The sequence below is a fragment of the Saccopteryx leptura genome, chromosome 10 (genome assembly GCF_036850995.1).
Source record: "Saccopteryx leptura isolate mSacLep1 chromosome 10, mSacLep1_pri_phased_curated, whole genome shotgun sequence".
Lineage (NCBI taxonomy): Eukaryota > Metazoa > Chordata > Mammalia > Chiroptera > Emballonuridae > Saccopteryx > Saccopteryx leptura.
Window position 1 is genome coordinate 60,357,957 of NC_089512.1, and position 26,551 is coordinate 60,384,507.

Sequence of the window (26,551 nt, forward strand, 5' to 3'; positions counted from 1 at the left end):
AGTCTGTGACTATGAAAACTACAAGGAGCTTAGAGGTCTCTTAGTTTCTTTCTTTACTTTACAAAAGGGGAAAGCGAGCCTGAGAGAGAGAAGCAAAATGAGATACTCAAGGTTTCTCAGTGTGTTGGGGGCAGAGCAGATGCTGGAACTCTGATCCCAGACCCATTCATTCTCAGGCCCTGCACCTTCTATCACCTGCCAGGGCTTCCCTAGTAAGATGGGCTACTGTGTTTTATTTGAACATTTAACATCATACTTCCTATATGGCTGTTAGTGTCAGACATCTCAGAAAGTATTAGGCCCCCAAACCCAAGAAGACTGACAACAGAAATTCTGCCTGGCCTTGTGACTCACACACTTGCTTCTTACCCTAGCATCCAAAGGGGCTTTGACACACCCATCATAGCCCAAAGCAGTAGGGTTTCTGGTTGGCTTCTGAGCTGTGTTTGTAATTCTAGGAGTGTTGGACCATGAGAGAGGGGAAAGAGACCAGCCTCAAGATGATCTCTTCACCAGAGGTTTCTGGGCATAAGAGCCAGCCAGGTTTGAAACCTGCTGATTGCCATTCTCATTCAGTCGTTTTTATTCTTTTCTGAAATAACAGCCATTCTGTCCAATCTGAACTCGTAATCTCTTTGCACAATTCTGTTCCCAGACTGTGTCAAAGATCATCTGAATATAGATTTGTTGGCTGTGTCCAACAGGTATTCCCCAATGCCCTATCAGGGTGAAGATAAGAGGATGAGGTTTTAGTCCCTGTGTGTGTGTTGTTTTTAAAATAATCTCATCTAAACACTGGTGCTATGGGGTTCTGGCTCCCCCACCTTGTCAACTCAGCAACTGCGCTTGAGACTTGGACTTGAGCAGAGCAGATCCCAACCCTATGGGTCCCAGTTTGTCCCCGCTGAGGACTGCCTCCCTGGCTCACCCTCCAGCACCCTGCAGGTCTTTTCTCACAAGTTCCTTTCTCAGGGAGGTGTCCCAGAACACTCTATTCAAAATCACCTCTCAGACACCTCCCAGAACATACTTATTTTTCCCCATACAATTTATGGCCATCTGTCACACCATATGTTCAGTGTCTTTGTTTCTCATTTGTCCTCATAGAACACATGTTGGGGCAGGGATTTTTGTGTTTTGCTCACTGCAGTATCCCCAGTATCCACACAGTTTATGGCACATAGTAAATGCTCAATAAAGACTGGCTGAGAGGACTGCCCATTTTTCCCACACCTCGTCCCCTAAGGATTTTTAAAAATCCACCTCTGCCTGTTGCTCTCACAGATCACTGACCATTTGCATTACCTACAGTAATAGCCTGCCCCAAATCTGAGTGGCATGTTATCAGTCTATAGCTTTGACAAGCTTCACATAGAAGACATGTATGTAAAAACTTACAAAGCTCAAGTACTTTGTAGAAGACAGCTATTTCTTAGTTCTCTAAAATCCTTAAAATGCCCACAACTCCAATATTTCAACTTTGGGGCATTTATTCTAAGGCAAATAACTTAAAAAAATAATATTTATATACTGAGATGTTCATCAAGTATGATTATAAAAGTGAAAAAATAGAAAGAAATTGAAATCACAATAGAGGAATGATTAATTATAGCAATGATGAAAATCATACAACCAAGTTATATATTTTAGAAGGCTTTTAAGAATATGGGAAAGTGCACACAACATTAAATGTTTATAAGGCTAAAAAAACTGTATTATGTTGTATGTCATTTCTTTGTTCAAATATGTATATAGACAACAGAATGTAAGAAACTATAGGTCTTAATGACAGTTATTTCTGAGTGGCAGGATTATGGGTAATTTTAGTTTTTTATTTACCTTTTTCTAAGTTTCTTTAATGAACATGTTATTTTATGATAAAGCATTCATTTATACACTTTTAATTATGAAAAAGTATCATTTACATAATAAGAATGGTTAAAATTAAGTCCTTATTTTTTAATACAGTTCATTATTACCAGTTACATTAAAAAAAAAAAAAAAGAGTACCAGGGGAGATTCTGGGACTTCTACCTCAGCCATTGGTGTGCCGCAGAGAACAAGGAAAGAAAGTGGCATACTCCCAAAAGGAGTATGGAGCTCCTGAGGAATAAAGAAAAACTACTGGAAATGCAACAGTCTGTGTTTCTGTAATCATGAGTGTTGGGCAAATGCGTTTGTAAAACCTGTATTTTCTGAGTCCTTCACTTTTATTGTTAAAAATGGCCACTGCCCACATGAAACTGCTAATTACCTTCCTGCTTGGGAAGGGGCTTTGTTATGCTAATATGTGTTGGAGGAGGGGGTTTCACACTAAAAATTTTAAGAAGAAGGAGAAGGAGGAAGAAGGAGGCCGTAATTTTGCAGACTTGTGCAGACAGAGAAGGAAGAAGCAACCAGGGTGGCAGGGTGCTGAAGGAGAAGCCAGTTTGTGCAGGGAGTAAGAAGCCATGTTGGCAGATGGGGAAACAGATGACTTAGCCTGGTGGGGCCTTTGATTCTAGGAAAAACTGGAAAAGATCCTCCTGGTTGTGGAACCAGAGAATGTGTGAGTGGGTTTTGGTGCCCCGTGTGTTTGTTTTTACTCACTGGCCAATTGTGAGGCTAGAAAAAAGGGATGGCCCACCATTTTTCAGCTCTGCTGTTTCTTTTCCGTCTGTCCGAATCTAATGGGAACCTGCCCCTGCCTGGCAGCGACGGGCCGCAGATGCTGACCTTACAATGAGAAAGGAGGATGAAAAAAGGTCTTTTTGTTAACTTATTACTTGAAAAAGCCAGAGAGAGAGACAGAGCAAGGCACGAAGAGAGAATTGTGAAGCAAGAGTGGGCACACTGGGTTGGCAACAATGCTGATTAGTGACGAAATCAGTATGACTTAAACACAGTTACTGAACAGACACTATGAAGGGAAAGGGAGGGGAGAAAAGCACACTTTCCTTTCATTTGGAAATTCAGCATCAGGAAGACACAAAAGCAGGAAGTCAGATTTTTTTCAATTCATTTGAAATGATAAGGTGAAGACAGCTTGAAAAGACTTTTAATTATATGATGAGAGGAAGAAAAGGAGAAAGAGAAAGAAAGGGACCAGGAGAAACCTGCTTTTATATGTTAAATGATGAAGAAGAAAATGGAAAACTAAAGGGAAAAATGGCTTTCGAGCAGATACCTTGAGGATGAAATACAAAGGCTGCACGAGGCACTGCTGGAGAACAGGAAATGTAGCCACTTGGGCAAGCCCCACCCCTTGTCCCCACAGCAGTGCACTCTGCCTGGTGATGCAGGGAGAGGTAAGTCTCTCTCCTCAGCCAGGTCATGGCAGGAGCCGGCAGGGTCCTGGGGAGGGTTTGGGAGCAGTGCTCAGGGTCACAGAATAAAGCCTTCCTTTTACGCCACTTTTTAGCTTCAATCTCTTGGGGACTGTGACCTAACCCAGGTATGGCACCAACCAGGGGGCATCTGCTGGGCAGGGCACGGCAGAGCTTTGGTGTGAGACCAAAGATGCCCCTCACTGGCTGGGGCCTCTTTACCCACTTCCCAGACCTTACTTTTCTTATCTCTGAAGTGGGATTAATAAAATGTGGCTTTCAGAGCTGTGAGAACAGAGATAATCTATTTCAAGTCCATACCCGTGGTCAGATATACTATTAAGAGTTCAAAAATTGTTCTTTCCTGCCACTCTAAAATGTGGAGAGCAAGAACACTGGGCACGTTACACCCATACTTGTCCTGGTGAAGCGATGTCCCGCTAAGACCCTTGCAACCTAACCCAGGCAGCAGGGGTCCCTGTCTTCCCAAAGCAGACTGCTCTGGTGGCAGACATCTTGGAGCTTTCCCCCAGACACACCCTCTGCTTTGGTGGTGGACCCGAATGTTCTTGGAGGCGGTCACGAACAGGTTAAAGTTGAGGGGGTTTCAAACATGTCTAATCCAATAAGAGGCTTGGTAGAACATGCGTTATCACTTAAAGAATAAATGTTTAAAAATAGAGCACAGATGTGATATTTGAATAAAAAAAAGAGAGAGAGAAAGCGCATGAGAGATGGTCTTGGCACGTGTACACTCCTCTCTGTTTCAGTCACCTTCCACTAAGCCCGTGACTCCGAAATTCTCTGCCAACTGCTGGCATCTGCGCGGAGCTTCCAGTGGCCAGCAGAGTCGGCACGCACTCTGTAACTTAAAAGTCAGACCCCTCTCTCCTTGTCCGTGTTTCTAAAAGTGCGAACATACAATAGTAAAATTGGTCTTTCCAAGGTTTTCACTTAAAAAGATAATATTTGAAAAGTAAAGAATAAGTTCTTCTGAAACTAGCCCTATTTACACTAGGGTTCCTGAAAACTGGAGAGAAAGTATTATGGTTGAATAGACATTTGTCCCAAAAGATAGGCATGGATTGCCAATCAAAAAATTACTAAGAATACCCACTTCTGTAGGATGCATCCCCTGACCCCCGGAGAACGCAAAGACTTTTGAATGTTGGTTACAGCTCTGCATCCCCAAACTGCAGTGCTCCCTGCTACCTGTTTCGAGAGCTGTCTTTTACTGGTAGTGGACACAATAAAAACTCGAGGTTCAAGAATAAACTCAATACCTCTTTCTATAGTCCAAGAGTGCCCAACACAGTCCCACCAAAGTCTCCCCACAAATGTTTAAAAAAGAAGGAAAGTAGTTTTTAAAGCACAGCTTTGTTCAAATGAAAGATTTGGAAGGTGGTCCATGAAAGTCAGTTTGATGCTTTGGGAAGATACAATCCTAAAGAGATTTGAGAAACATGGAATCACAGAGAAAATACTTTGCCCCCATGATCTTTGAGTATTTTTGTTGTGTGTGTAGCAACTGGCCAATTGAATGGATTCCCTGAGTAGGGGGCTGGGACACCAGCAGCCTAGAGTAAGGAATGTCTCCAGGCTAAGAGAGCAGACAAGTGTCCTGACCAATTTCTTGGACACTAAGAGGAAACTGTTTTCAGTAGCACAAAGCAGTTTTACCTCCATGAGAATGCCCTGCTCTTGGCCTGCTGAGGAGAGATGTATTTCTTTTTATAAAGGGGGTTCTCTACAACATACTTAGTAAATATACTTTGCATTGAAGTCAATGATAAATAGAGATGTGGCTAGATTCTACCAGTGGGACATGAAAAGCTTAACCCAAAGTGAGTCTGCAGTGAAAACCAATGCATTTGCATTTCAGCAATTCGATCTGGGGCAAGTCTGCAATGCATTACAATGCTGGGATCAAATCAAGCTTTTCTGGAGCTCATCCAACCACAACAAGAGGCTATGGGAACCCTATTGCATGGAGTTCCTCCATTGCTGTTTAATTGTGCTCACCTCCTGAACCATAAAGGGTAATTCAGAATCCTCTGCATACAATGCAATGGACCTATAAATAGGAAGCACACCCTACTGTGACCTCAAGTAGAGGGTGAAGAAATGCTTGACCAACCTTCCCATTCAGGGTCTTCCCACTTCCCCTGACAAGATGGTTCTACATCTGCCAAGATCCAGCATTGACTAGGATTGCATCCTTAACAGCCAGCTTTCCTGAACACTATCAGGATCAGCTCTGCCTTCTCCCATCTTTGGCCATACCTGTCTGGATAATTTTTGGAGACAGTCCTATGACCTTCTGGACAATACAGCAAATGAGGAGATGCTCCCCAAATAGAGGACACCATGTGGACCTGGCAAGCCTCCAGAATATAGAGCTGGACTAGGATTCTTCACCTCTGCCAACTCTGGGGGAAACAGAGAACTAGTGGGCTAGTCTCCTGCTCTTAACACTTTTCTGCTACCAACTGACCAGTGTGTTTCCTGGTGCCAAGGGCAATGCCAGGAACTGGCAGGAAAGAAAAAAGAAAACCAAGTACAATTTATCTCTGATCACAGAAGTTTTCTAACCAGTTCTGAGAAATAAGCTGGTTCTAATTTGAACTAAACAATAGTGTCTGGCCCTCATTTTAAAAAGGCATTTTCATCAAGGATGTGCACATCACTACTTCAACACACAGGGAAGCATTTGGGAATAAGGCTTAGGGGGCAAGCTTTAGTTTTAAGCTTTCTTCAAAACGCCTTCAGCAGCAGGAAAATTCAGAGATTTCAGAATTAATTATTTTGATGTCAGTCCTTTCTTCAAGAATGGTGAAAGAGTTGGAAGAATGGGATCCAAGACCCAAAAGAAGGAAAGATGATAATTTTAAATAATATTTCTAGAACCACTCTCCCTAGAAAAAGAATAAAAACAAACAAAGAAACTTAACTCATTGAGACCCTCTCCCATTCTGCAAATATCTGGAAGCCAGATTCTGTAAGAAAAGGGGAGAGTAAAAAAGTACCAGAGGTGGATGCTTGCACAGAAATAGAATTGGGAAGAACACAAAAGTTGGATACGCTCATCTGTCTACTACCAAACTATGACTAATCGTTTATCTTTCTTTATGCAACACGTAACAGAAAGCTAATCTGCACGGCTCTCTCAGCTCCACACCATGCTCGGCCTGCAACCCCCATCTGCACCGACACCTGGGAGGATCATAAAGATTCCGTTGTTGTTAAGCATAGTTGGAATTTCTAAACTCATTTCATATCACCTTCTCTGGCTCTCCAGACCGATGTTTAACAGGAGTTTAGATCCTGTAGGCAAACTGATTTGTGAGATATTCAGTTTTCAGGGATAAAATCAAAGGGCTCCGTTCATAGAATGCAATCTCTGCCGTATCTGAAAACTCAGTGGCATCTTAGTTCAGAAGGACTGTCCCCCCAAAAACTTAGATGGGATTTGAACTAGAATATGATGAAAACATTCAGAGAAAAGGTACAAAATGGTCATGATTGAGAACAATTTAAGCATGCGAAAGTCATTTCCATCTCCTGTCTCGTAGCACGGCAAAAGCGCGGTGCCCTCCTGCGTTCCTGTCATTTGGCACACGGGTCTCCCCTCTCCTACGGATGCCTGTAGGTGGTGGTGTCTGCCCAGAATATTAGGGTAAGGAGAATTACGAGGCTGACTCTTGTTTACCTCTGGTTTAAAATATCAATTGATCAATGATGTCTCTTGTTTTAAATAAGCTGCCCTGGAAGTTCACTCAATCATTTATGTATACATTTAATACCTAACTGCTGACTGCCCACTATGTGTGAGCCACTGTGCCAGGCCTGAGGCCACAGTCTCAGTCCTCATGAGGCTCCTAAACTAGCAGGGCAGGGAGTTACCATTTAAATAATCACTAAAACAAGTGCAACATTACACCAGTTCCAGCATCATTCAGTGATGCGTGCATGCTACAGGAGTGCCGAATTGGGGATTGGACCCACCTGAGAATGTCCCGGAAGGCTCCCCTGAAAAACTGGTGTTGAGCTGAGACTGGAAGGATGAGGGGCATTAATTAGGTGAGGGACAGAAAGAAATGTGTCCCAGGCAGAGGGAATCACATGTACAAATAGAAAGCCATTGGGCTGAATTTGTCTTTATTCCCGAGGTGAGCCAGGGAAGGTTTTTCCAAAGTGAGGGGTAGAGGGTCACGAGTATCATACAATTTATCTTGAGAAAAGATCATATTTCTGCCCACTGAGGTTTGAGAACCTCTGGCTTGTCTTGCAGGCTGGTTGCATTTCTCCAAGGCACAACCATCGCCCTGAGAAGGCCAATATCATGGTGGTGGCCACGGTTGTCCACCTGCCTACCTCCTTACAGTAAGCGGAGTGCAGGAGTTTGGACTCACTCCCATGGTATGTTGTTGAGACTGCCAGGAAGTCAGGGAGGGCAGTTTGATCGAGGGCCCTGTTCCTACTCTATTCCAAAATCTCATCAGCCATGACGAGAAAATTTGTGGCTCCAGTGAGAGCAGCAATGCTTTTCTTAAATGCAAACTACGCTCTGGGCTTCCTTGGAGGCCGGGGCCAGGGCATTTGGAGAGCGGGCTCAGTTGGGGAGTGTTAAACAGGGTGCTCTGAGTGGTACCCAAGGGAGAGCTCCCTGTCTTAAGGCTGCACGGCTGGTAGTGTTTTGCTTCCTAATTTAGAAATTTTCTGCTCCAAAATGTATCACTCTTAGAAGACTGCACTGGCTGTTCCCTCTGCCAGAACACTCTTCTAGAAATGCACAGGGCTCACTGTCTCACCCCTTCCAAGCCTTCGTCCAGACATCTCCTTCCCCATGAGGCCTGCCCTGTGTACCCTCTTTCGGTGTCACCAGCCCATCCATCCTATTCTGGCACTCCCGTTCTCCCTTATACTGGTCTATACTTTTATTTTTCTAACATATAATCTACTTGTTAATTATGTTCATTATTTATTGCTTTACCCCCCCCACACACACACACACAATTAAAAAGTAAACTACACAAGAAAGGGGATTTTATCTACTTTGTCACTGATGTATTCCAGAAATACCTAGCATTCTAACACAGAGAAAGCACTCAATGAATAGCTATTAAGTTGAAGCCCAATGTGGCCCTCAGTCTTGCCCACCTCTTCTCATCCTGGGGCCACTGGTCAGCTTGGGAGCCACAGGCTGACACACTGGAACTGGGCTCCTCTGAGGACATTGGTGAGGGGCCCTTCCCTGGCTCACAGTGCAGCTTTTGGGAGGCAGGGTTTAGCCCAGCAGAGAGCAGTGTCAGCCCTCCTGACAGCAGTGAGGTGCAGCCCTGCACCGCCAGGTGTGAGACATAGGATGGTAGTTGAGTCCTCTGGTCTTCAGAGCCTTGGTTTGATCAACCCCAGAGTGAGGAGAGCCTGGCATGTCGTAGGTATGCAACCTGCTGGTTGATTTTGAGGAAAATCTAATACCTGAAAACTAACATATACATAAAGCACTTGGCATAGAGTCTGGCATGTGGGAATCATGTACTCATCCACACAGGAACTATTATATTTACTGAGTGCCTTCTATGTGTCTGCAAAGTGCAGTAACTATGGGGATTGCTGAACGAGCTACCCATGTGCAGTCACTGGGAATGCAATGGCAGTGGAGAGACCTTCTGCACAAGAAGGGACAGGCTCAAAAGGCAGTCTGCAGACGGTGGCATCTGTCATGACCCAGTCTGCCCCAGCATCCTTGCAGAGTCTGACGGATGAGTACCCAGACCCATGGCCTTCCTCTCCCATCGGTCTAGGGGCCTAAAACAGCACTGCTCTCACAAGTCGTCATGCAGATGATGAAGTCTGGGACCTGCCTTCCCAGATGTCCTCTCTTACTGACGTCTATGTGGGCTGGATATACAAACTAAGCAAATTTAATAATAAGCATATTCAGTGCAGGCTGGGAACTGAGGTCTAGAGTTCCTAACATGTCTGTTCACTGCTCCCCAAGTTCTTGGGTTGTAGGGTAGGGAGGACATCTGTCTGCTTGTTCTTCCACAGTTCAACAGTATGTTCTCTGAACTATGTTCAACGAGATGTGACTCCCAGGCATGTAAAAAGCAGCAACGATGAAATCAAAATCAAACTGTTTCTGAGGATTGGTAGTGATAAAATCAATTATTATCAGTAGTAGTAGCAACAGGACCTCACATCCATTTAGCATCTATTAGGTGCTAGTCATCCACAAAACACCTTTTTTTTTTTTTTTTAAAGCCAGAGGAGAGGAGATAGAGAGACAGATTCTCACATGCACCCCGACCAGGATTCACCCAGCAACCCCATCTGGGGTCCATGCTCGAATACTGAGCTATCCTCAGTGCCTGGGGCTGATGCTTGAATCCACTGAGCCCACTGGCTGTGAGAAGAGAGAGAAGGGAGGGAGGGAGGGAGGGAGGGAGGGAGAGGAAGAGAAGCAGATGGTCGCTTCCCATGTGTGCTCTGACTGGGGATTGAATCTGAGACATCTGCACGCTGGCCTAATGCTCTATTCACTGAGCCAACTGGCCACGGCCACAAAACACTTTTATATACATCTAACAATAAGCCATTGAATGAGGTTATTAGTAAAATTTACAGATAAGAAAACTGAGGTTTCAGGGGGTTCAGTATCTTGCCATGACTGGTCAGCTAACAAGTCCTAGAAATGAGATTCTCCCGAAGCAATCCAACTCCAGGTTGTGTTGGACACATCCATTTATGTGGGTCTGCAAAACCATTCGGTTGTGTGGCAAAGGGTCTCCTCGCGCATCATGGTGTGTCCAGCTGTGAAGACTGAGCAAGGTACCCAACCTCTCTGGACCTTGGGCTCCTTCTCTATAAGAGCATCAGTCCTTCAGCTGTGCTATGAGTCCATGAGTTTATGTATGTAAAGCTCACAGACTCATGTCTGTCAGCACATGGCAAGAGCCAAAAAACTATTAGTAATTACTGATGTGATTGAATAGCCCAAGTCTGAGAGCTCCAGGCAGACCCACTCTTTATGAATAACTGCAAAACATTCTTAAATAGGGATTTTGACATCTAAAGTTAAAGTTTACAAAGATAAGGGAACCTCACTCTTTCTGGAATCTTCTTCTGCTTGTCACTCTGAATTCCTTCCTGAACCTGGTGGGCACGTGTGGCCTCAGGGGGGCTACCCCAAACCCAAACTCTAGTGCTTACAAGCTGTGAGTCAAGGGCTGGTCATTCTACACTTTGAGCCTCAGTTATGCCCCTAGAAAAGGGAGGTAATCCTGGTGCCCACCACACAGGGCCCCTGTGAGGACTGGGGGACCTACTCCTCTGGACACTGGATGCACATTCTGGCATAGAGTAAACACTCAATAAAAAGAGGGGGCTTTTATAAACAAATGAATCGCTATTCTTAGACTCATTATCACTTATGAGAAGAATACATGAATGGATGTGCTTTCTCTTGCTCTGCGGAGGGTAGGGTGTAGGGAAGGATTCAAGTCTGAATCAGTGAAGAGCCGGCCTCCTCCTTTGTTGCCTCTTTCCCACAACAGCCCTTTAGACCTGCCTCAGCCCCAGCAGCAGCCTAATTCTGCATGGCTGGGGTTTCCCAAATGTGCCCCATGATACCCAAAACCAAGCCTGTCGTGAATAATGAAGGCTTTGTGCAGTTTCCCAGGAGCAAATTGAAGGGCTACACTCAATCCTTCCTGGAATCCAGGAGTGAATTTTCATGATACTGAGGAAGAAAAAAAGCAGCCTTAAAAAAATTCCTTATTGGGGAAAGTACAGGGACATTGGGGAGCAAAGTTATCTAAGAGACCGAAAGAAAATATAACCAAATCTGTCCGACAGAAACGCCTCAGGCAGCCTTGGCTCCACAGAAAGGCCAGGCCATTTCAGAGGAGCTGGCCCTGGAGGGTGGCCACCAAGTCTGGAACCCTTGGAAAATATATAATAAATGAAATTACATTACAAATGAAAATATAATGTTATCATTCTGGTCTCAGACTTTATGGCTACCAACTCCTGGAAATCATCAGAAGAGGGGAAGGTCAAGACAGGATGTAGTTCTTAGGCACCCCCACCCCCCTTGACGGGGGCAGGTGTCTCCTTAGCAGCTGACTGACCTGAGACCTTTGGATCATGTATGCATCGTAGCTGGACCCGTGGTACTTGGCCGTAATATCTGGGCTGTAGCAAGCATCACAAGTGCATGGTATATTCGAGCTCAGGGGCTGTTTCCTAGGTCTACAAACCTGTGGGAGAAAGCTACAATGGTTAGGTGCAGGAGGGGGGGCGCAGGGCGCACAGGGAAGGAAGTAGGAGAACTTAAAGGAGGCTCATCTTGACTTTCTATGGCCAAGTGGGAAAAAAATCCAGTGTAGAAGATGCACAGCCCCAAACAAAGAGGTCAGATGGAAGCGGCCCCGACCCCCGGGGCCAGCACTAGCAAGGCATGCTGCTCTGTGGAATGACCCCGATGCCTGGCACTAACTGGGGCCCTCCCTCTGCAGAAGAAGCTGCCCAGGCATGTTGGTAGTCTCTCTCGTTCAGCAAGGCAGCCCAATGAGAAATGGACTCCGGTTCAGGGCCAAAGGATGCTTTTTCCTTCCTGAGGAGGGAGGGTTAGCCCAATTGTAAGAAGAAGGGGCTGATCCCTTTGGGCTTCCCTCCTACTCACCTTGCACCTCCCCTTGTGCTCAGCCCAGATCAGCCTAGCAGGCAAAGATCCAGTCCTGGGGCTGAAGTCAATGTGGACACACTCCATGTGGTGCCATGTGGCATTCAGAAAGTTTCAGAGCCACTGTGGCCTGAGCTAAGATGTGGCAGCCACCTTGTGAGACCGCAGACCATTGTACCATCATATTTGCTGGGTTTCACAATGAAACTAGAATCTGAGTGAATATCTTTAACCATTGCTTCCAAAAGCCCTCAAGTTATATAAAGAGGAGAAATAATATCTGAAGATGTTAGGGATGATTTTGCAATATGCTTCAGGTACAATTCTTTCCGAATAAGCCACTTTCAGAAAATCTTCTAACACTTTCTGCACAAATTAATTAGGACTTTATCCCTCCTTCCTTTTCCCTTAGAAGAAATACAGTGGCCTAACAAGAAGAAAAAACAAAACAAAACAGGATAATGGGGTAAATAGGTGATTAAAATATTTGAATAAATAAAAGCCAGGGAGATCTCCAAGCACAGTCTGGCAGTGCCAGGGCTGGGGGATGGTCCGTGGCCGAAAGGTCTGGGAGGAAATAGTTAAAGAGCCAAAGCTGGCAGTATGGTGAGAAAGAAACATAAAGGAATGGATGAGGGGAGTTATTTATAGGGCCCAGAGAGCGAGCAAGACAGAAGGCAACGGGTCCAACAGGAGAGACGTGCCCAGACTTTAATTCGTAGTCTCTAGGATTTAGTCAGAAATCATACAAAGTCCACTGGAAGGAAGAGAGCTGAGGACTACAGGGGAGATGATGCTAAGACAAAGGAAAGAGAGACAGCGCGGGCTGCAGACCACACAAGCCCAGGCACATGCACATCAACACAGAAAAGCAGTAAAATGGTGTTCCAGTGACAACTCAGGCCAGTTCACGCCTACCTGCTTTTAGCTGCTTGAGCCTGCAGGATGGACATGGACAGGGAGAAATGCAGAGGAGCTGAACCCAGAGAAAGCACCCAAGGACCTGAACCCAGCAAAAACACACCTTCCATGCAGGAGGCCCCACCTGCTGCTTTAACTGGTGCACCAGCCGGTCCTTTTCCCGCTTGAGGGCCATGACTTCCTCCTGCGTCTTCTTCTTTTTGGAGGCAGACAGTTCCAGCAAGGCGATGTTTGCATCTTTTTCACTAATTGCTGCCAGCAGTGCTTCCTGTCTGGTAAAATAAAGATTATTATGATGACTTTTATGAAGTATGAAAATAAAAACACCGCACTAGTCTGTGTTAATAATTGAAATGAGCCATGAAGTATTGTTTCAATAGGAAGGATAATGTTTAAGACTAACTATCTCCTTGACTCTCAGAATGGGCAAAGACACACTGTGTCCCCTAAGAGAGGCATCTTTTAGTAGCTTTATAGTAGCTACATCTGAGAAATGAAGGGAGTCAATCTGAACATTCACTTCAAAAAGAACACTTTTACCCATCTACCCATCTATCCATCCACTCATTCATCTATGTGCTCATCCATCCATCTATTCATCCATCTATCCATCCATCCATCCATCCATCCATCCATCCATCCATCCATCCATCCATCCATCCATTCATTGGCCAGGTAAAGTTCTATGTACTCCAAGACAACCCACAAAATTTGGCTATAACTTCAATATCAAGAATATATTATATGTACATAGTTTTGACCTGCAAGATTTCCTTTTGAAGGCAGACACAGATATTTTCTAGGGTTCCCTTTCCATTTTCAATGCAATTAGTGATGCCTGCTTTCCATCCCACCAATGAGTACCCCCTCCTCAGTATTCCTTACCTCAGTAATTACAGCACCATCCACCAAGTAGCCCAGGCCCCAAACTTAAAAGTCATCCTTGATTCCTCTCCTTCCTTCTCCACCCAGAGCCAATCAACAACTTCAGAAGGTTTCACTACAAAATACATCCCTTATCTAAACTTATTGACAGCTAGGGAATGCGTCCCAACTACTAGCATCTACTCACATAATTTACTCACTGGTCTCCATGGCACAAGTAATCGTTAAAAATATTACAAGTCCGGATTCCACCATCCTATTGCACAAAAAATCCATTGCATCACTTATTAGACTAAAATCCAGACCCTTGACTGATGCCTGCAAGTTGTTACGCCAACTGGCCCCAACCACCTCTGTGAGGTCATCTTTTTCCACATCTCCCTCTGCAATCATTAGGCTCCAGCACATTTTGTTCCTGAACTCTTTTCTAGTCCTTGAAAATGTTATACATGTTCTCACCTCATAAGCTTTGTCTCTGCCATTCCCTCCAACAGGGATGGCTTCACCTCATGCAGCTCCTTGTCTTTTAGGTCCTCAAAAAAGCCACCTCAGCTGTTCTCCCGGGCAGTATCTCTTTACCTCACACCTTGGGCCCCAGTTACTGGCCTGTCACATTACACTGGGCTTTTCACAGTCCTCGTCACTATTTGAAAGAATCAGATATTTATGATTTTTCTCTACTGGACACTTCATGACACCGGAAGCTCATCTGCCTTGTGTACCACCAATTCCTGTTTTTATAAGATCACCGAGCACACCGATGGTGCCAAAATGTTTGTCTAAGGAACACAGAGGTTCGCTTTATACCTTTCAAAAACTTTGAGGATACCACTGCACAGCTCTTCTCATTTAAAAAAAAATTATGCTTTAACTCTTGATTATTCTCTGATCACTCAGAAAAGTGTTAAAGTTGCCTTTTCCCATTTTATGTTCCAATTTTCTGGCAACACCTGTTGCAAAGTTTAATCTGGATTTTTCTAAGACCCTTAGTAAGGAGGAAACAGCTCTCCTGGTGTGTTTCATTTAGTCTTCCTTTCCACTGAGAGAAGGAAATCTTGTCCTGACCATTTGGGTCACGTCAACAATATTCCAGAAAATTGAGAAGACCCTCGAGTCCCAGGAAAGCTACAGTGTTGGATACATTTTTGCACACAACTCCCAGGACTAAAACTTGGTCATCATCCTGTTTGCCTTTCTTTAATCCCCACCACCAGACCAGACCCAATTCAGACATTAGGACAATCTGGCTCTTATTTGGATCTCATATATTCCCCCTTTCCACTGCAGGGCTTTGTATGGACTTTTCTGGGCCCCACTAATGCCAGGCAGTAGAAGCTTCTGACTGAGGCTCAGTCAGATATGTGAGCAGCAGAAATGTCAGGAAATAGCTTCACTTTCCAGAAGAAAACCAGTGCAGGCTGGACAACCAACAGCAGTGTTAATATCCAGCTTCACAGAGCCTGTCTCCTTCCAGATAATATCCTGGGACAATAGACAAGCTTGTTATTGACAGTCAATGCATATTTATACGCAAGGCCAAGCTGAAGAAGCTTCATGGGCTTCAAATCAGAGAAAAACCTACTTGCTATCTCTGGACTAAAACTTAGCTACAACACACCCAAGGTGATTGCAAACATTTTACTCCACTCTGCCCCAAATTAAAATGTCTGAGTGAAATGTTTCAATGGAAACAACCTAAAAAATCATTCTGGGAAAATTGGGAGCGAGTAGTAAATTATGCTACTACCTTACAATCCACTCTTTACAGCTACATGTAGCCATGTGAAATGCTGATGAAACATGACTTAACAATATGTGAAAACAGTTATGTTTGTTGAGAGACAATTCTACACGGGTCTTGTGTTTTTGCACAATTTTACGAGCATAGGCACTATCTTCTTTTCTAACAGTTTTTCCAGGACATTTGTATAATAAACAGCCTTGGAAGATAGAAGTAGTATCTCCCTTAGATCAAAGAATAGTCATGCTTACTGCCTTGGATAAATATGCCTCCTTCAAGAGCAAAGGGCAGGCATGTTGCTGCCCATTATAAAATATTTGGGCTCCCTACGCTCAGGGTTGCTGTTCTTTAATGTCACCACTATAGGGATAGCTTTTTATCTGGCCCATCAGCCTTGCTTTCATAGAACCTGGGGAAAGAAGAATTAGCATATACATGCTGATGCTGCTGTCTGCACCTTGAGCAACCAAGTCCTTTGTCTCTGACCTAAAAGTCTCTGGTCATCTGCCTGCATTCATGAAACTGAAGCAGGCTAACCTGTTAGCATGCCACAAGGAACAGCTCAGACCCTTCACAGTTCTCAGCATACAAAGGTATATACAATAAGATGCCAAAACATAAAATTATCTTCCTAGAAAAAATGAAAACAGGAAGGAAATACACCAAACTGCTAATAGTCATTATCTCATGGTGGTAGAATAGGTAGGCTAGTTTTTTGTTTTTTTTTTCTGCATTATTCTTTCCTTCTAAAAAGTATCATAAGAGTAAACACTAAACTGTAAATGGAGCTTTTCAGTCATTAATAAACTACAGGAACTTGCTTCAAGTACTCAGCACAAGTGGAATTTGCTCATCTCCCCAGCCAGGTATTTATGTTCTCCCCACCCCCTCACTCTCTGCATAGGTGGGTGCTCACACGCATCCTTTTCATATACATACACATCTGGTTCAGTCTATATCACCTCCCTCTAGACAACTGCAATAATCTAGCTAGGTTCCCTACGTCCACTTTTATAATCCCTATGTCCGATGGCCCCTTTTAAGCCATTTTTCCTCTTTCAGGTCAAAATTCAGAATTATTTCCTCTTTCACGTCAAAATTTAGTATTAACTGTTAAAAGTCATCATCATCCTAAAGAATGACCCTTTCTAAACTTCTTTTTTCTTATAACTCTATTATTTAGTCTTTTGGGAATTTAACATGTATTTCTTTTATTATAATACTATGAAAAGTCTCAATATATTAATTTCTAATATCAGTTTTCTGTCCATCATGAAAACAGAGATCAATTCCTAATTCTTTACAGATATTATCAGTAAATACAGCCCCAAATCTAATTACATTTAAATCATTATTATAAAAGTATATTTAAAAACACACATCTACCCTGTTTCCCTGAAAAGAAGACATCGCCCAAAAATAAGACCTAGTGCAATTTTTTTCAAGCTTAGAAATATAAGGCCTCCCCTGAAAATAAGACCTAGTGCGTCTTTAGGAGCGAAAATTAATATAAGACACTGTCTTATTTTCAGGGAAACAGGGTAGATTGTTGTACATGGAAATAGAGACACAAGAAATTCTTGATGGACTTCAGAGTTTGACAGGTTATGCTGATGTTTCTGATGACATGACTACAGTATATTAACAAATGTTGATTTTTTGTTCAACAATAAATGTGAACTCTTATTCATGGAAAAATAAGGCATTCCCTGAAAATAAGACCTAGCACATCTTTAGGAGAAAAATTAATATGACACTGTCTTATTTTTGGGGAAACAGAGTATGTTAATATAAATACAAAATAATCAGTTTTGCTCTTCTTCATAACCTTTTCTTTATTGTATTTTTGTTTTATTTAATTGTTTGCTTTTGGCTAACAAATCTATTTTATAAATACTGGTATAATACAATGATAGAACTCTGAATAAAATTAGTGTAAGAAGGGTTACATATATTGTGAAACCTCATTTAAAGACTGACCATAATTAATGATAATTTTTCCTAAAATACCTTGGTTGAAATCTACCTTCAATAACTCCAGTCTATTTAAATAAAAGAGTAATCACTAGAAAATAATAAAATACATAAAACTAGAAACAAGTGAACATTTCACACTTTCAGATACTTAGACATTCTGAACATGTTAAGATTGTATCTGACCAATCCCTATTTGTACAGGGCTGCAGGTAAATAAAACTCTTAATTCTAGGGTGACAGAGTAGTTACATTAATTTTTTTAAGCAATAAGATTTACAAAATGAATTTTAAATAACTCTATTAAGCTGGGGTTGTTTTTGTTTTGTTTTGTTTTGGTGACCGAGATAGAGAGAGAGGAACAGAGAGAAGGACAGATAAGGGCAGACAGACAGGAAGGGAGAGAGATGAGAAGCATCAATTCTTCGTTGTGGCACCTTAGTTGTTCATTGATTGCTTTCTCATATGTGCCTTGACGAGGAGAGAGGGGGACTACAGCAGAGCGAATGACTTCTTGCTCAAGCCAGAAACCTTGGGCTTCAAGCCAGTGACCTTTGGGCTCAAGCCAGTGACCGTGGGGTCATGTCTATGATTCCATGCTCAAGCCAGCAACCCTGCACTCAAGCTAGCGACTTCGGGGTTTTGAACCTGGGTCCTCTTCATCTTAGTCCGATGCTCTATCCACTGCACTACTGCCAGGTCAGGCCTCTATTAAGCTAATACTTTTAAACTAACCATTTAAATCCTTGCGAACTAATTCTGCAGTTAAGGGCTTTCATTATCTCTGCTCTAAAAGTCAAAGGTTTCTTTTTGAGGGCAAGGATGTCTGAACATAAATATTGATAAAAGTCTGACTTCATCTGCTGGCCTCCATCAGATTCGGCACCTTTACAGTCCCCATAAGCCAATGTGCTGCTGCATCTACTTAAAGCACCTAATAACAAATCCTTTACACAAAGTATGCAGAGTTCTATTTTGAGAAAACGGCAAACATTGGAATAAATTAAGAAGCTTAAATTGAATGTACCTGCTTTTTACTTTCCCAACAGGGATTCTGATTCAGCCTTACAAATATTAGGAAAACTAAAATATCTGCAGTTTGGATGTCTCCTTTATACCTAGATCTTTTAAAAAAGGGCACAGGACTAAGAGTATATATATCAACAACCAGATACTTGCATATAAATTGGAAACACAAAGAAAAATCCTCATTGTTTTCTGCATCAAATAAATCCCTTTCTAGATTCAAGGTCAGATCTGCATTGCTTCAGAAATCACTTACTGTCCTACCAACCTGCAGAAAGTCTCCATCAGCCTGACATCTCTTTCAGCACTTACTCTGCCCCCTTTTGCTTATTCACAGACAATACGAAAACGAACATATACACTCATCTTCAGATAGTTAGTGGCATTAAGTGTATGTATGCCAAAGGCTTGCAAAATTATCTTTAGAAACTGCAGTGCTCTAGTATACCATTACAAAGGTGATCTGTCTGAGTCCTAAAATGCAGCTTAAAACATAAAAAGGAAGTCCAAATATGCTAGAAAGGAAGATAAGATAATGCAAAGAGAAATAAATCTATAACAGCCCGCTGAATGCCAAGCTAAGAAAGTGGACCCATAGACAGCATTTTATCAAAGCACAGCCTAAACAAACGTCAAAGGGAACAATTTCTTTAACAAATATGGGCAACAATGGAGTAAAACAGGGCGTAATTCTGTGCCCTTGCATGCATCTAGTCAGGGTGAACAATGGATACAAATCTGGGCAAGAACACATTTAATAACCCTAAACTGTCATTCAGTTTGTAGGTGGTAGTCAAGATACAGCTAATAAAAAACAAAAAAAATGGTTTCAGCCACCCTTAAAAAAAACTCCGCTCTGGAATAAAACAAAAAGGGACTGAAGGGCATCTCCCACCAAGACAAATGCCTTCTTTTGAGTGCTGCCTGTGGCTAACCTTCACCAAGAGAACCCCAGCATCATTGTCTGATGGCAACACACCACTACTTCACTTATCACAGTCCATTTAAAAGGGAGCTTTATAAACATTTCTATTTCACTCCCTGTTGCTGTCTTTCTATTAATGGTGATTTGAGCTCTGAGGGCGGGGGTCTAAAATTAATTTTTGGAGTTGTAAATGAGGCAGGCCAATTAGGAATTGTTATAAATTGGTTGGGGGTAGGGAGAGAAGCTTGAACACATTTTTTTTTCTTGTGGGATTCTGTTTAAGTTAGCTGACCCATCTTTAGGAACACATTCAATTACAAAAGCAGATGCTTAAAAAAATGCACTCCATTAAGAAATGTTTGGATGATGACATGCAAGGGAGAACCTACATTATGTATGGTGCTCAACCCACAGTCATGCTCTAATCATACTGTGGGGAAAAAATTCCGCTCAATCAACTTTGCCAGTTAATTACTGTTTTCTTTCCCTCATGACCCTGAATCTTCAACCAGAAGTTCAGTAGGAGGTGACTTAAGACAGACGGTGACGAAAGATCCTATTCAAAACAGCCTCTGTCTCACCCCAGGGGCGAGGCTAGGTGAAGGTTCACTGGGATCAGTCCTGGAGAAAGATGCTCATTTGCCTAAATTTTTAAATGGCATCTTGAGAACAAAAAGGTTTTTGATATCAATTTACATTAACACTACCCACCAGTCGAACGATGGACTGTGTATGCAGAAAGGCACCCATGGAAAATTAAGGCACTCGCCGAAGGTGAGGCCCACAGGGTGAGATACATTTGAACCACCACGAGCTCTAGCAGGGACAGAGAACAGACCGGATCTGTGAAGGCCAGGCTTTGGCAGCCCAGACTCCTTAATGTAGTTTATTCCAATTATGCAGAATTTTGTCTTTGAAACCTAATAGCACATGACTGGTGTTTCCTGACACGGGGCCACAGAGTCTTGTGGAAGTTCTTTGCTCCACGCACTAGCCTCTCCTCCACTCCACACCCGGGCATGACTCGGGGGGCAGCTGGCCTGTCCTCTAAGTACGAGTGGACCAGGAAGCATGAGAAGGACAGCGTACTTAGGGCACTGAGATGCAAACGCTAGCATCACTTGGTATTCTGCTACAAAGGGGTGTTGGTGAGTGTGAGGCCCACGTGGAAAAGGCCCCAGGCCAGAGGAGGACAAGGCCAGGAAGAGCTGCTGCCCCATCCTCAACTGTGCTCTGCATTCCCATCCCTTTGGCAAGCTGATGAAATGCAATGTGGGATGAAAGGGACCAGTGTCCAGGTCATGGCAGAGGTAGTACTGTTACTGTGTGCTTAACCTACCAAAATATTAATTTTAAAAATAGAGAAAGATAGGCCCTGGCCGGTTGGCTCAGTGGTAGAGCGTCGGCCTGGCGTGCAGAAGTCCTGGGTTCGATTCCTGGCCAGGGCACACAGGAGAAGCGCCCATCTGCTTCTCCACCCCTCCCCCTCTCCTTCCTCTCTGTCTCTCTCTTCCCCTCCCGCAGCCGAGGCTCCATTGGAGCAAAGATGGCCCGGGCGCTGGGGATGGCTCCTTGGCCTCTGCCCCAGGCACTAGAGTGGCTCTGGTCACGACAGAGCGACGCCCTGGAGGGGCAGAGCATCACCCCCTGGTGGGCAGAGCGTCGCCCCTGGTGGGCGTGCCGGGTGGATCCCGGTCGGGCGCATGCGGAAGTCTGTCTGTCTCTCCCCGTATCCAGCTTCAGAAAAATACAAAAAAAAAAAAAAAAAAATAGAGAAAGATAAAATACTTCTTTTGATTATTTTCGCCTGTTATGATTTTTGTTTAACTTACCCACAAAATAAAATATCACTCAAGTCCTTAAGAGAAAAAGGTCCTGGTTTAGTGTGTCAGCTTTGGAACTGAGTATATGGGGACTGTGGGAGGAAAATCAGAGTGGAGAAGGTGAGGAGGGCAGAGGAGGGATAGATGGTGATGGGGACTTGACTTTCGGTAGTGGAAGCACAATGCATTATACAGATGATTATTATAGGATTATGCATATTAAACCTATATAATTTTATTAGCTAATGTCATCCCAATAAATGCAATAATTTTTTTTAAAAAAGAATATACTTAGTTTTGAATCTCCAAATACCTTTTGTTTCTATAATACTGAGCAAGGTACTAAATGTCTCTGAAACATAGACTATCTCTTAAACGGACTAAAAACGATAATAGTAACTCTCTCATGGGTTATTGTGAGAAATAAATCTGATAATGCATATAAAGATTTTGTTCAGTGCCTGATAAAACTATACAAAGGTTAGCAATTGGTATTTCATAATATGAGCACCACCAAAGGGAGAGACTCAAAAGTTTTGCATTATTTTCTACCAGGCTCCCCTTTGTAAATGTAAATATGCTGGTGGATCTCTTATTTTCAAGGCAGAGAAATTCTAAGAGAAACCTCTGAAATTGGTTTCTGTTAAGATGTACATTTGGCCTGACCTGTGGTGGCGCAGTGGATAAAGCGTCGACCTGGAAATGCTGAGGTCGCTGGTTCGAAACCCTGGGCTTACCTGGTCAAGGCACATATGGGAGTTGATGCTTCCTGCTCCTCCCCCCCTTCTCTCTATCTCTCTCTCCTCTCTCTCTCTCCCTCTCTCTCTCCTTTCTAAAATGAATAAATAAAATTAAAAAAAAATATATTTAAAAAAAAAAAAAAAAAAAAAAGATGTACATTTGACTTTCATGAGCTGCTGTCTGTCCTGCAATCAAACTTAAGGAAAAAACAGAGGCTGAGTGTGAAGAAGAATCTGTTCATCATAAAATACTCCCTGACCAGCCAGGTCCAACTTGCTTAATAACTGTTTAATATCATTCCACCCAAACTGTTAGGAAAGGCCACACAGGAGCGGGCAAGACGTGATTTCATGGGGTATGAGAAATGGAAATGTATTCTAAAAGCTGACCTTTTCAAAGTCAAGGTCAAGTGCAAAATCTAACCAAAGTCAAATAACTTCAAAACAAAAATTCTTCCATTAAAAAAACGCTTTTAAAAACTTGGTGAAGTTGGAAGGTAGAAAGGGCAAGTGAAATGAAGGGGCTCCGTGACCCAGTGGCACACCCGGCTGTAGTGTGTGATGTTCAGTGATGCGCATTCGTCCCTGATATGCCTGTTCAGTGATAAGAAGGCTCCTCTGTGGATCATTTACCTCTGCCAAGGTTGCTTTCTATATAAATACACCCAGCCAGATTGCTGGAAAGGATTATTGATGGTTGATAATAAGAAACCAAATAAACTAGCCTTCACTGAGCCAGAGCTTGGCCCAGCCATTCCCTAACTAAACCTACGCTCATGGATGATCAGTTACTATCAAGAGACAAGCCTCATCATATGAAAATTTTCACTGGAAATGAACAACTGTCAGATAATAGGTCCCTGCCTTCATGGTTGAGCCCTCAACAGCTATTTTTTTCTTTTAGGTGAGATGTATATGTATGCATACATGTGGGTATGTATGTAAGTTTCCAAAAGGTAACATACTTTACTTTTCCCTATACTATATATTGAAGCTACTTTGTTACTAAGTATATATTGAAGAGACTTTGTTAGTTAGTCTCTGCACAGAACAGGAAATTGCCCTCCTGTATCTTGAGTTAAATATTCCCCTTCTTAATTTGAAATTTTTGTGTTAAATCAAACCTCCCTTTGTTTATGTTTACATGAAATAGAATATTGCTATAGGCTAAATTATAATGAAAACCAAAACAGATTGTCATGTCATTGCTTTAAGAGGGATGCAAGCAGAAGGGGCACATTCCAGAATTTGGTTAACGCAACATTTGAAGAAAATCAAATTAAGGTTCTGTGAAGCAGATCTTTGTAGAAAGAAAAAAAACAACTGAGTTTGTTGGAAGCAGCTCCTCTAAGAGAGTTCCTGTTCATGGGAAGGAGAAAGGCCTCTGCCCTGGGGTGTCCATGTTCTGTGGCGAAAGCAGCAACAGGCAAAAAGCAGGTTTCCAGGCGGGGCAGGAAGGCATGATACCACTAAACACATTGCCATCAGTTTGATGCTATTCTTCCTTGCCATGCCTGCCACAGAACTGAACAATTCAGGGTAAGCTATAGGAGTCTTCCGCTGGGAAGCTGAGGGCTTTTAAAACATCCTCAGCCCTGCAATTCCTCACATCAATGTCTTAGCTACTCTGAGAAGTCCAGATTTTAGGTCTGCCATCTCGTGGCCATTGCAATAAATACTGCCCTCTCCTATTTTTTCCCGAAGTAGTTACACCTCTCTAATCTATATCCTAAAAAGGCACCACAAAGAGTGCTTAGTAAAAAAATGCACTTTAGCCATAAGAGAGCTCTACAGTACAGAGGGAGCCAGGGCTTTTCCCATTCCAATCCACTTTCTGCTCACATGTTTCAACCCTTGACAAAAGCCTCAATTCAAATGATCATTGATCACATTACCAAATAATCACTTAGGACAGGGTTGGGCCTGCTAAGAGTTTGGTTAAGAGGTGACAGGCATGTTTTAGGTGACCACTTTTTTTTTGTTTCCAAAGGAATGAAAGTGTCTGCAATTTCTGTACTTGCCACAGACTTGCTAAAAGCAAATGCAGAACAAAATAGATTGTTAACCTAAAGGGGTTTACTACCTTGAAAACTAGGATGATACGTTTTCCTGGAAATAAAGTCCAAAGGACAGAGGTTAGAAATACATACTTTAATGCCATGAGGAAAAGAAGGAAGACCAAATTTGTCATAGATCTGTATTAGAAAGAAATGGCTAAAATGTTACCACACTAAGTCTGTCTAATGCACACTCTCCAATCATTTGTTGAATGTCAATTGCACATGGCCATTTTCTTAGCAAGGTTTCACCAAAGCACCATAACTCCTAAACTAAAAGGAAGTGTAAGAAAAGATCTAATGACCATAAATTAATTTCAGATCCCAAGTTACAGCAATATAGAACTATGCACAGACATACATACATTTAAATTCTGTATTGCTAAGCAACTGATTCAAAAGACATATATAGCTGCACATATCAGCTAGTGAGTCCAGAAATAACAATAGATTATATCTGTTAGTTACCTGAAATTTCTGGATTCATGGGGCACTACAGCATATTCCTTCTCAGAGGGTGAGGGAACGTGAAACCAGACAGCAGATGCGGAATGAAAGAGTCTGGTAAACTACCTGAAAACACTCCACATCTGGAAAGAATCGTGGGGGAACCAGCCCAAGATACAATGGTATAGAAAGCAGTCTCAGATTTACAGTACGGGTGGCCTTGTGGCTCATGGAAGTGAAATTTCCACTCTGGGAAGAGCAATCACTAGAATGTTTCTGATGTGAAATTATGAAGTTCAACCCAAACCAACTGAACTCAGCATGTTCCTTTGGATGGCTGTTTACTGGCAAGACAAGCAAATCAACCAGATGATAAGAGCCCAGATCTTCAATTCCTTCAACACAGTTTACTAAGTGACCACTGTGTATCAAGTACCAGGGACAAAAGGACAAAGCAGGTAGGCACAACTCCTGCTTTTGTGGAGCTTATAACATAGCAGACTCCAGAGACTTTCCGACTCTCCTTGTCATGAGTTGGGCTGACCCTTCAATGATGCCGCAGGAGAGAGAGAGGGAGAGAGGGAGGGGAGGGGAGGGGAGGGGAGGGGAGGGAAGGGGAGGGGAGGAGAGCAGAGGAGAGGAGAGGAAAGGAAGAAAAGGAGAGAGGGAGGGAGGAAAGGAAGGGAAGGGAAGGGAAGGGAAGGGAAGGGAAGGGAAGGGAAGGGAAGGGAAGGCCCTTCTATTTCCATCAGGAACTAATACCAGATTGTCAGCAATGCCATGTAAAGAAGAGAACCATTTACCAATCTAAAGGCTTGGCATAAGAATCTACATGGCATTGCCACTGACAGGTATCAAATACAGGGACAGCTGATTTGCAAACTCCCTCCTATACTGTCCCCTTCATTCTAAATGTTCAGTGCAATTCAGCTGCAATTCAGAAGCCCAAGCCAACAAATAAATAGAAACATGAAACCTCATATTCATAGCAATGAGGCTGAATGGTAAGTGCACTTTTTTGTGGATCAGAAACAGTGGAATATCACTGATTTCATATAGTTCAACCTTTTATAATAATAGCAGCTTTATTGGTTTCTTTGCTTGTTTATAACATATGCCAATAGATAATTTTAATTATTTATCACTTCTACCCACAAAGATTTAAAAGTTTGAGGTAATTTCCTCTCCACAGTATCTATTATCCCCCCGCATACAATACTAATCACTAGAAGCAATTAACCCCATCTGTAGGAGAGAGCCTGCTACACAAATCAAAGAGGAAGGAGGGGTATTAGAAGTCCAGAAAGGTAACAGAGCTCAGTCCCTTAACACGGGCCCCCAGACCTGGAAAACCACTTAGTGAGAAACTTCCTGGTGACCAGACCCCAACCTGACACTGATTACCACTCCCCAAGATACTGACCTGTTGACTGATTGTTTTGAGATCAGATCATCTATCTCCCGGGACAGCCTTGAGGCCGCCCAGCCCACACTGAGCAGCCAGGGAGCACCTTCCTTTACATTTGAACTTCAAATCCCAGGACACAGGACAGAATTCAAAGAAGAATGGGGCTGCAGAACTTTTCAAGGGGTTTTCCCAAAGTCCCATGGAAGAATGACCCAATAAAAAAAGCATCCCTGAGGACAGCCACACATTCATGGTAATAGCCTGAAACAGTAGTCTAAGGTCAATCAGTGTCTTAATATATTCTGAGATATGAAGAGAATTTTTGTGGACAAAATACTGTGCTAGGTGCTAGGAGGGATTACATACTTCTATGGTAAAGAAAGCAAATCCACATGAAAACTTGAATCACAAAACAAAAGATAAATAATTGTTGATTAATGACTCCATTGTTAAAACAGAGGATAAATAATTATTAAGTTATCACTTTGTTATATGCATATGTTAAGGTATAAGTAAAGCACATTTTTGCATTTATTCCTCTCAAATTATTCTCATAGAGAAAGTTATTATTATTCCTATTGTGCAGTTGAGTAAACTGAAGCTGTGAGAT

General features: G+C 42.7%; 1 protein-coding gene across 3 annotated transcripts in view; it reads right to left on the bottom strand.

The window, feature by feature from the left end:
- ERC2 (ELKS/RAB6-interacting/CAST family member 2) overlaps positions 1 to 26,551 on the bottom strand; it is a 1,061,162-nt gene that overhangs the window by 216,022 nt on the left and 818,589 nt on the right. For 2 of the 3 annotated variants that reach the window (XM_066351699.1, XM_066351702.1), the window contains 2 exons: positions 13,040 to 13,187; positions 11,441 to 11,569 (listed from right to left, as the gene is read on the bottom strand). In XM_066351699.1, the coding sequence (XP_066207796.1) occupies positions 11,441 to 11,569; positions 13,040 to 13,187 (277 nt within the window). The remainder of the gene's footprint in view (positions 1 to 11,440; positions 11,570 to 13,039; positions 13,188 to 26,551) is intronic. The other variant, XM_066351701.1, reaches the window with a different exon arrangement.